Source organism: Nerophis ophidion, linkage group LG24 (genome assembly GCF_033978795.1).
Source record: "Nerophis ophidion isolate RoL-2023_Sa linkage group LG24, RoL_Noph_v1.0, whole genome shotgun sequence".
In the NCBI taxonomy this organism is placed as follows: domain Eukaryota; kingdom Metazoa; phylum Chordata; class Actinopteri; order Syngnathiformes; family Syngnathidae; genus Nerophis; species Nerophis ophidion.
The window spans coordinates 7,851,152-7,863,213 of record NC_084634.1 but is presented as its reverse complement, the minus strand read 5'-3'; the positions used below and the strand labels follow the sequence as shown (position 1 = coordinate 7,863,213).

Here is a 12,062-nt window from a genome sequence, read left to right as displayed (position 1 = left end):
GTAGTGACTGTGCCAGAGGTGGACATGCATGCTACTGATGTGGCAAATTATGATGCCTTCAGTCTATGGCATACAGTTCGAACTTATATCTGTCAGCAGACAAAATGTGGAAGCGCTAAAGACTACAAAACGGCTTACGGGTGAAGGCGCCATAACTCTTACCAGAAATATAGATTACTGTTTGAGTCGCACTAGACTAACTACACTAGGACAAGCTTGGAAACAGGCAATTACAGTGTCTGTTAGTCCGGGTGAGGAGTCAGTTAAGCTAGAACTAACCAGCGCCAGGCTGGAAAATCCCTGCACAGATAGCATTTCTCCTAGAATAACACACAAGTCACATAATGTGTTTTCTGTGCCAGAGGTGAACATGCGTTCTGCTGAGGTGGAAAATTATGATGCCTTCAGTCTATCGCACACAGTTAGAACTCAGACACGATATGGAAACGCTAAAGACTACAAAATGGTTTACGGGGGAAAAGACGCAGTTGAAGTGAAGATCGATGGCATGTAAAACATAATCTATGCCGATTTTGACCAAAGAAACACAATTACATGTTATGTGGACCGGTGTTTTTCAACCTTTTTTTGAGTTAAGGTAAGTTTGTTTTCACCACCAGCAGAAAATGTTCAAAAATTAAACTCCAACAAGTCAGCCCTTTGAGACACTAGTGATTTAGGGCTATATAAGTAAACATTGATTGATTGATTGATCGTACCTTATTTTGAGTTTGTTGGGGTTTTCCTGTGTGTAGTGCTCTAGTTCCTGTCTTGTGCTCTTATTTTGGTGGCCTTTCCTGTTTTGTTGGTGTTTTCCTGTAGCAGTTTCACGTCTTCCTTCTGCGCACCTGCTTTGTGTTAGCGAGCAAGGCTATTTACGTTGTTTGCGATCCTTTTTTGCGTGGAAATTGTTGATTGTCATGTCATGTACGCACGTACTTTGTGGACGATGTAAGTTTTTGCTGTCTTCCAGCATTCTGTTTCCGTTTACTTTGTAGCCAGTTCAGTCCTACTTTCGTTTTGCATAGCCATGGCCTTTTCCTTTCCCTTTACGCGTTACATAACTTTTTACCTGAACACTGCTTCCCGCTGTGGTCTGCGTATTGGGAACACCAAGAAACCATCTTCGTCTCACCCGACACATTTCGACTTTTACAAAGCAATTAACTACCTGCCGCCACCTACTGATATGGAGTATTACGTGGTTACCCCTGTCGAGTTTTACACAGCCCAGACACTAAGCAACGGCACATTATTTGCAAAAAATATTTTTGGGACAAATTAGGTGAAGTTGCATAATTTCCCACGGCACACAAGTGGCAGAGTGGTTGAAAAACACTGATGTAGACCACAAGGAAGGGTTTTACATGTAGAGAAAAAGCTTAATATGACCGTTTTAACCTTCCTCTTGTGTTAGCTTTCTGTTGCCATCTCTTATGTTAACGGGTCGGTTTTGACCCATGTCTTAAATCAGCTGTAAAATACACTAAAAATAATTATCTATCATCCAATTTGTTTCTCATCTCTTGGTTACCTCGTTAGGCTTCCTTATCCTTGAAAATATTGGTTTTAATATTTTTGGTTTGGGCCATTGGGCTTTTTTTTGTCAGTATACCCCTCGATTTAAATTTTTAAAAATGGTAAAACGAACCTCAAAAGAATCATATACATAAAAAAAGGTTGTTGTGTTACCTAACTATTACTAAGGGGTATTAGAACACATCTCTTAAATAAATGTGTTTTATTTATTTTTTCATTTTAAGAATTTTAACTATAGTAACATCTATGGTGTTACGGGTCAATTTCGACCCATATATATTTACTTCAAGAAAAAGGCTAAAAAGTATTTTTTTCAGCAACAGAAATCCAACATCAAACAAACAACAACCAATCAAGCAAATGAAACCAAGAGAAATAGATTACTAGTTCCAAAACTAATAAAAAAGTGGCAAAAAGTGACACTTTTAGTGTCCGTCTTTTGTTTGTTTTTGTACAGGATAACAAGGTAAAATGAGAATCCACTAAAGCTCACATGATTGGGAGAGGAGCTGGCTGTCAGTGTGTTCAGTTTTGGCTCTTATCATTGCTTTATCATCTTATTTTTTATAACTGGGTCAAAACCGACCCTAACAACACCAAGGGCATAATTTCTACCAGAGCATTTTATAATTTTGTGAAAAAAATTAAAATGTTCTATTTTGTTGACAAAGAGGTTCCTGACAAAGTCAAAAAGCGTTGATGCAAAAAAATAAATGTATGTGGTGTTTTTATGCATCTAAAAACTAAAACGGGTCGGTGCCGACCCTAACACAAGACGAAGGTTAAGGAATGGTTTGACAAAGAGCACAGGCTTAGCTCCGCCTCTTTGGTCAGCCCCCCCCCCCCGACAGCGTGACAAATGGGTAGAACCATGAGTGAAACACAAAGCAAACCCAGCTGGGACTTGAACACCTGCCGCCCCTTTAAATATCAGAAGTCCAGATGTCCCGCGAACCTTTGTGTTGTTATCGCGTTTGCGGAACATACAGACGTCATTTGGGCGGGTGTGCGTAAGTGGGGGAGGGGCCATGTCCCCTGCGCCTTTTCAAAAGCAACTTTTTTACCGTCCTAAAATAATGTAAAGCAATTGAATGGAGGCAAGTCAAACACTTGTGCCAGGCGGGAAAACCGGCACTCAAGCTGAAGCTTGTCCCTTTAGACCGCCCACGAGCTCCTCAATTGGCTTTCTGGCGCTGCTTTCTTGCATTTATGATACTGATTACAGCGTACGGCAGCTGACAAATTTTGCGAGAAAAAATTATTGTTATCTATTTGACATTTATTTATTTATTTGGACAGGGACAGTACAATTAAACATTGCTACCCATAGGCAACCGATGTCAAAGTATTTAAGACTTCTATACCATCCATTTTCAACCGCTTGTCCCCACGTAATACCCGGGGGGTGCTGGAGCCGATCCCAGCTGCATTCAGGCGGTAGGCGGGGTACACCCTGGACAAGTCACTACCTCATCGCAGGGCCAATACAGATAGACAAGACTTCTAGTCACAGGCTATTTTGCACCCTTCGTACCTGGTTAGGCTTTTAAAGAAAAGTTGAGAAAAGTGAAAAACATATACAAAAAGATTTTAAAAGGGTTTTTGTACTGCTGTAAAAATACCGACAGCAGTACAAAAACGAATGCACATATTGCCCATCCCCCTCGATTGTTTCTGTACGGTTAATGAGCAAACATTTTAAAGACAACAATCTTATCATCATTGGTCTCAGCAGATGAGTCTTGCTTAACAAGTGGGTGGCTGTTTTTTGTAGAGAACAGGTACTAACGTTTATTGATAATTGTCCCTTTTTCCGGGGAAAACCGGCTAGCTGAGGAGGGACGGCCTTCACTCTAACCAGGAAGGCGCCATCACTCTTTCCAGAAATATAGATTACTGTTTGAGTCACACTTGACTAAATACACTAGGGCAAGCTTGGCAACAGGCAATTACAGTGTCTGTTAGTCCGGGTGAGGAGTCAGTTAAGCTAGAACTAACCAGTGCCAGGCTGGAAAATCCCAGCACACATAGCATTTCTCCTAGAATAATACAAAACTCACATCATGTTTTTTCTGTAATGACTGTGCCAGAGGTGAACATGCATTATACTGAGGTGGCAAATTAACAATCCATCGCAGCACCAAGCAAATAATCTCAAGAACTCCATCATATCAATTCCTAGATGTGATCGAAATTTTTTAAGGCGCACTACACAAAATAACTCACTGGATCGGTTCGCAGCCGAGTGTGAAGCCACTGGGATGAGAATCGGCACCTCCAAGTCCGAGTCCATGGTTCTCACCCGGAAAAGGGCGGAGTGCCATATCCGGGTTGGGGAGGAGACCCTGCCCCAAGTGGAGGAGTTCAAGTACCTCGAAGTCTTGTTCACGAGTGAGGGAGGAGTGGATCGTGAGATCGACAGGCGGATCGGTGCGGCATCTTCAGGAATGCGGACGCTGTATCGATCCGTTGTGGTGAAGAAAGAGCTGAGCCAGAAGGCAAAACTCTTAATTTACCCGGTCGATCTACGTTCCCATCCTCACCTATAGTCATGAGCTTTGGGTTATGACCGAAAGGACGAGATCACGGGTACAACCGGCCGAAATGAGTTTCCTACGCCAGGTGGCGGGGCTCTCCCTTAGAGATAGGGTGAGAACAGGGGGAGCTCAAAGTAAAACCGCTGCTCCTCCACATCGAGAAGAGCCAGATGAGATGGTTCAGGCATCTGGTCAGGATGCCACCCGAACGCCTCCCTAGGGAGGTGTTTAGGGCACGTCCAACTGGTAGGAGGACACAGGGAAGACCCAGGAAACGTTGGGAAGACTATGTCTCCCGGCTGGCCAGGGAACGCCTCGGGATCCCCCGAGAGGAGCTGCATGAAGTGACTGAGGAGAGGAAAGTCTGGGCTTCCCTGCTTAGGCTGCTGCCCCTGTGACCCGACCTCAGATAAGCGGAAGAAGATTAATGGATACACAAAATAATCATTATTAATATCAGTACCACGGATACCATTAATAAAAACGCCTCAAAACAGCCCACTACTCTTTAAACACCAAATCTTTATTACTTAATAATAATCTCAACGTTATTGGTTTCAGCAAAACCTGGCTAAAACCAGATTCATGTTTCTGCTTAACAAGGCACCCCCTTGTAAATATACAAGTGCACATATTAGCCGTCCCCCTAGATTGTTTCTGTTTTAGTTAATGAGGTCATTTAGAGACAACAATCTTAACGTCATTGGTCTCTGCGAAACCTGGCTAAAACCAGAGGAATTTATTTAGCTTAACTACGCACCTCCTTCTAACTATACCAGGGGTCGGCAACCTAAGATGTTGAAAGAGCCATATTGGTCCAAAAATACAAAAACAAATCTGTCTGGAGCCGCAAAAAATTAAAAGCCATATTACATACAGATAGTGTGTCATGAGATATAAATTGAATTAAGAGAACTGAAAGAAAACTAAATGACCTCAAATAAACCAATAAATGAGACATAATGATGCATTATGTACATATAGCTAGCCTAAATAGCATGTTAGCATCGATTAGATTGCAGTCATCAAATATGTCTGATTAGCACTCCACACAAGTCGATAACATCAACAAAACTCACCTTTGTGCATTCATGCACAACGTTAAAATTTTGCTGGACAAAATGAGACGGACAAAGAAGTGGCATAAAACACGTCTTAGAAAGTCGGAGAAGGTTATACAAGTAAACGAACTACGGTGAGTTCAAGGACCACCAAAATTAGTAGGACAAAACGGCGCACGCCAAATACTCGAATCAGTGAAGCATGTTTAATGTAAATAGTGTACTTTCTAACAATTAGGGAGGTTTGTGTCATGTTTGTCCTCCTACAGAAACCATATTAAAGCAAAAAATATATTTTCTGTATTTTTCCCCTATCCTTTTCCATTTTGTCATACATTTTTGAAAAAGCTCCCGAGAGCCACTAGGGCGGCGGTTTAGAGCCGCGGGTTGCCGACCCGCGAACTATACGAATGCACATATTGCCCATCCCCCTCGATTGTTTCTGTACTGTTAATGAGCAAACATTTTAAAGACAACAATCTTATCATCATTGGTCTCAGCGACGCATGGCTAAAACCAGATGAATTTTTTTCACTTAACAAGGCACCCTTTACTAACTATTCAAGCGCACATATTGCCCGTCCCGCTTGCTTGTTGTTGTACGGCTGTTAAAGTGACAAGTGAGATCATAATCCACTTGTTCAAACGCTAAATTTGGACCGGTTGTTTGTTTCTGTACTGTAAATGAGCGAGCTCATTTAGAGACAACAATCTGAACGTCATTGGTCTCAGTGACAGTTGACTAAATCCAGAGGAATTTTTTCCGCTTGACTGGGCACCTCCTTCTAACTATTCGAGTGCACATATTGCCTGTCCCCCTTGCTTGTTTCTGTTTTAGTTAATGAGGTCATTTAGAGACAACAATCTTAACATCATTGGTCTCAGCGAAACCTGGCTAAAACTATTTTTTTCCGCTTAAAGAGGCACCACCCTCTTAACTCAGGGTATCTGCAGGTTTCAGCAAGTGAAATTTAAGACTTTTTAAGACATTTTTAATGGCACCTTGAATTAAATTTAAGACCGAAAAAAATAATAAAAAATGTATAAATATAAGTGATGGTTGGGGATCCCACTGTACTACAACCTCAATGACAATCAGTCAAGTTTACTTTTGGTATGTTTATTAAAAAACAAACGGATAAGCACCACTCTGCCAAACACCTTATCAAAAATCTTGAGGGATCCAAAAACTTTGACATCCAAAACAAACAAACCAACACCAGTAAAAACATAATAACCGAGGTGAGGGTAAAAATAAATTACATTTCATTAACACATACCGGGACCCGTTGACTTGGTCGAAGAGCAGGTTTTGGATGTGAAGTGCTAATCCGTGTCTCGTAATATATGCTGTTTTATCCTTTCCGCAGGAAAATGTATTAGTAACCTGAGAATCAGGAAACATCACACGAAAAAGATTGCCAATCCCGTCATTTGAGGTGTAGGATTGATATTTCACCACAGTGTGCAAATTCCATAACACCTCGGATTTTAATGTTGCTGTCCGGCCGAAGATGAATGTCAGGTCGGTGCTGCTAGCGTCAGTTGTTGCTAGCTGGGGGTGCGTTGGCGCTGGACCCACGCAGAACTGAGAGATGCCCGGTGTTTGTTTTTGGCTCTCTGCCGCGATTTTATGCTTACCGCACTGCATGTGTGATTCGACCGCTCTAATTCCCATGGTGCCAAGTTTGAAATCCCTCTTACAAAGTATGCACCTGGCCTCCCCGGGATTGGCAACAGGCTTAAGCCAGTTTTTAAACCGGCTTTCCTACAACCAACGCTCGCAAAACTTGCATTTCCCCATGCTGACTGAAAGGCGGGCCGCTAGGAAGAAAGGAAGGAGTCTGCGCGCGACCCGACTATGCGCGCGACCCGACTATGCGTAACTGAAATCACTCACTTTTACTCAAAGACGTGCCGTAACTTTTACTCAAAGACATGCCCCGAAAAAAAACAAGAAAAACTGGCCCGACAATTTAAGACCATCTTAGGAATTTCTAATAAATGTAATACTTTTTAAGGCCTTAATTTTAGATACATGAATTTAAGACTTTTTAAGGATCCGCGGATACCCTGTTAACTATATGAGTGTACATATTGCCCGTCCCCCTTGTTTGTTTCTTTAGTGTTTGTTGTTAAAGTGACGAGTGAGATCATAATCCACTTTCTCAAACGCTGAGTTTGTAAGTAAGACAGGCAACACCTATAACGGATCTGATTTTACTGGCAGCAGTTGTCCCCTCCGACTCTGCACTGTCATGAAGAAAGAACGGAGAAACGCAAGGTCGATCCCCGTTAAGACCACACCATTTAAAACCTGCAATCGTTGACTTTCCTAATAATCCAAAGTATGCGTGTGAATAAATGTAGGTTTGAGTCAAGTAATATTAAAATTGTCTTACACCCTTCAAGCCACGCCCCCCCTATTCAAACCCAATTGTGTGCCCTCCCAATGCTAAAATTCACATTCTGTCCGCGGCAGTCTCACCTTCTTGAGCTTCTCCACCATTTCCTCGATGTTGAGGTCGGAGGCGTGCTCCACCTTGTCCTGCATGTGCGCCAGCCACTCGCAGAGCTCCTTGTTCTTCTCGTTGAAGATGACCCACGCGTTGAGGCGGTCGGCGATCTCCTGCTTGCGCAGCGACACCTGAACAGAAACAGGAGAACTCTCGATGTCACATTCTCGTCGCCGGGTCATCGGTCCGACACGGTCACCTATTTTGATCTGGATCACACCTGAGAGAGGTGCTCTTCCACGAAAACACTCACCCGAGGCCTATAGGGTTCTGGAACTGAAAGTTTCTATAGATGTGTGTGGACCTTGCTATGTAAACTTGGAACAGTAAAGTTCCCCAAGGTGTTCCCAGATCGTAGCAGACAATTTTGCAAAAAAATATCTCACCAAGGTAAAGTAATCACCACTGATTGATTGATTGGCTGGGGGGTTGATCATGTGATCCGTGCTTTGCCAAGGCAAACACGGTGAGGGTGAGTTTATCACTGCATGATTGAACAACCCCTCCGCTCCCCCGACTAATTTAAACAGAAAAGCCCATTAGAGCATCTCTCGGTACGACCATCTGTCCAAACCCCCAACCCCTCACATACACATTCTTGTATTTGTTACCTTCTTGAGACCATCAAAAAAGGCCTACCTCTTTAGGACCACCCTTTCTAGATACATAAAAATTTGTATTTACAACATTAATATTATATACATCCTATGCAAATATAACAACGCTTGTTGTGAAAAATGAGTTGGAATTTCACGAGAAAAAGGTTACAATTTCCCAAGAAAGACTTATAAGTTTTGCAATATGATAAAAAAGTTGGAATTTTACTCGGTAACAGTTGCAGTTGTACAAGAAAAGCTCAGAATGTTGGCAATTTTATGAAAAGAGTCCCATGGATGATGTCCGCAGGCGTGTTTTAATGCATATTTGCACGCGCTGTCGTAACGTAACGAAGCTCGCGTTGGCTAGCCTTAGCTAATACGCTAACAAAGGCGTTCTTTTTGTATCGTTTCAGTTTCACAAATTCCTCGGGAAATTCACCAAAAACGTCACCGTGGAGTTATGGAGTCCGTTAAGCTGACTGGAGAGCTAGTGGGTCCATGACGACAACTTCTGTTTTGTTCGATCGGCCATTTTACTGCCTTTTATTGACACCGTTTTTTAACCAATTAAGGAATGTAAATAGTTTGATGGATAGACAGGTAGCTAGATAGATGGATGGATGGATGGATGGATGGATGGATGGATGGATGGATGGATGGATGGATGGATGGATGGATGGATGGATGGATGGATGGATGGATGGATGGATGGATGGATGGATGGATGGATGGATGGATGGATGGATGGATGGATGGATGGATGGATGGATGGATGGATGGATGGATGGATGGATAGATAGATAGATAGATAGATAGATAGATAGATAGATAGATAGACAGACAGATAGACAGTATTCCTTCAGGAGAGTTCTCTCAGGAAAATTTAAATTGCAGCAGTAGTGTACAGCAGTGGTCCCCAACCACCGGGCTGCAGAATAATTTTGTATTTATTTTTATTTAAAAAGAAAAAAAAAAATATATATATATATATGTTTTTTTATTTTTTTATTTTATTTTATTTTTTTTTTTAATAAATCAACATAAAAAACACAATATACACTTACAATTAGTGCACCAACCACAAAAAACTCCCGTTTTCATGACAAAAACGTCCCTTTTTCATGATAGAAAAAAAAAAAAAAAGTTTGTTTTCTCCTAGCGTTTTGGTTTTGTGTTTTCTTGTTAGCCATTAGCTGTTTCCAGTTTTTCTGTTTCCTGCTAGATACCCGTCAGCTTCCACGCTAGGCCTTTTGTTTGTTATCCGCCCACGTGGGCGCTTTTGGTTTGAACCCTTTGTTTGGTTTTGTTCTAGTTTTTTATATTAAAACCATGTTTTCTCACTCCATGCCGGCCTCCATCTCTGCATCTTGGGGTTTGTCATCAACATACCTTGACAGAATAATCCACCCTCTGTCCAGGTATGTTGATGGCTTGAAGGGGTGTAAGACAATTTTTATACTACTTGACTCAAACCTACACGCATACTTTGGATTATTAGGAAAGTCAACAATTGCGGGTTTTAAATGGTGTGGTCTCAACGGGGATCGACCTTGCGTTTCTCCGCTCCTTCTTTATATCAAAACCATGTTTTCTCACTCCATGCCTGCCTCCATCTCTGCATCTTGGGGTTTGTCATCAACATACCTTGACAGAATAATCCCGCCTCTGTCAAGGTATGTTGATGACTGATAAAAAACTAGAACAAAACCAAACAAAGGGTTAAAACCAAAAGCGCACACGTGGGCGGACAACAAACAAAAGGCCTAGCGTGGAAGCTGACAGGTATCTAGCAGGAAACAGCTAACGGCTAACAAGAAAACACGAAACCAAAACGCTGGGAGAAAACAAACTACAAATAGCTAACAGGAACAGCTTACCGCTACGACGACAAGGACAAATAGTAGCACGACAGGTAGTAGCTGCAATGATGACATCGACACGACAGGCAGCAACGACACAAGAGCGACAATAATCCAGCACTGACTGGAGGAACAAAGCAGGTAAAATAGGTGCGGGCTGATTGACCACGGGTGTGGCCAGGTGCCAATCAGCCGCAGCTGAGGGAAAACAGCACACAGGAAGCTGAACCAAAATAAGAGGGCTGACAGGAACTAATGGCAGGAAATACCAAACACACAGTGGAAAAACTCAAACATAAACAAACTGTCAGTGGCAAGCCTGACAGTAGGCCTAAGTATGCATTAAAAACAAAGCTGAGGTTTAAGTTGAGGTACCAATGATTGTCACACACACACTAGGTGTGGTGAAATGCGTCCTCTGCATTTGACCCATCCCCTTGTTCACCCCCTGGGAGGTGAGGAGAGCAGTGAGCAGCAGCGGTGGCCACGCCCGGGAATCATTTTTGGTGATTTAACCCCCAATTCCAACCCTTGATGCTGAGTACCCAGCAGGGAGGTAATGGCTCCCATTTTCATAGTCTCTGGTATGACTCAGTTTAACTCCATGTTGTGCTCAAATAGCCCTTCCACTTTCCACCTAATGACTTTGCAAAAATGTCCGTACAGCGTTGTGTATTTTTGCACCGACCTTGAGGCAGAGCTCCTCCCACTGGCAGTGCAGGTGCTTCACCTGCTCGTCCAGCAGCAGCACGTCGTCGGCCATGACGTACTGGCTCAGGTCCGTCTTCATGGCGCTCAGCTCTCTCAGGCTCTCCGCCCAGTCCTCCAGCGGGTCCTTGCTCTCCTGCATGACATCACCCACACGCACAGAGAGACACACCCCTTTAGGCGCCTGCGCGGCCACAGCTGCTCCCCCTAACGCCGCCCGGGCTCTTTCTGCCTCGCGGCCGTACGAAGGGACTCTTTTCTTTCTGTCAGGATGTGCCGCCCTAAAGGGGGATTAGGGGTTGGCGGGGGGGAGGGGCCGGGGATAAAGGCTTTGACAGGTCGTGGGGGGGATGAGTCCAGAGTTCAACTTGGCTTTGCTCGCCGGTCACTCTTGACGCTTGGAAGGCTGGTAAGCGTTGGTTTCATCTAAGCCGGCGGCCTCAAACTGGCAGCCCGCAGACCCATATTTTGTGGCCCCGCTCTTAACTTCGTAGTTTAGTGCACATGTGTCAAAGTCAAGACCCGGGCCACTTCTCACACACACACATATACACATTATATATATATATATATATATATATATATATATATATATATATGCACACACATATTATTTGAATAAATATATAAAAAGTATATATTTGCATAAACATGTATGTACACATATGTGTGTGTATATGTATATATATATATATATATATATAAATGTATACATATATACACACACACAGTAAATATATATAATATACACATATATTGGTGTGTGTGTGTATATATATATATATATATATATTTGTCCAGGGTGTACGCCGCCTTCCGCCCGATTGTAGCTGAGATAGGCACCAGCACCCCCCGTGACCCCAAAGGGAATAAGAAATGGATGGATAGATATATATATATATATATATATATATATATATATATATATATATATATATAGATATATATATATATACACACCAATTAATACCGTGTACACATATACACAAACATATTGGTGTATATGTGTATACACCAATATATGTACATTATATATGTGTATATATACACATCTATATATACACAAACATAGATACATAAATATACACTCACACACACATATGCAGAAATATACACAATATATGTACATTATATATGTGTATATATACGTCTATATATACACACACATAGATACATAAATTTACACACACACACACACACATGCATAAATATACACACACATTTATACATACATATACACGCA

General features: G+C 42.2%; 1 protein-coding gene across 1 annotated transcript in view; it reads right to left on the bottom strand.

Annotated features, from left to right (window-relative positions):
• syne2b (spectrin repeat containing, nuclear envelope 2b) overlaps positions 1-12,062 on the bottom strand; it is a 408,840-nt gene that overhangs the window by 79,924 nt on the left and 316,854 nt on the right. Inside the window, exons 107-108 of the mRNA XM_061886295.1 lie at positions 10,800-10,955; positions 7,626-7,784 (exon numbers count right to left, since the gene is read on the bottom strand). Coding sequence (XP_061742279.1) covers positions 7,626-7,784; positions 10,800-10,955 — 315 coding nt within the window. The remainder of the gene's footprint in view (positions 1-7,625; positions 7,785-10,799; positions 10,956-12,062) is intronic.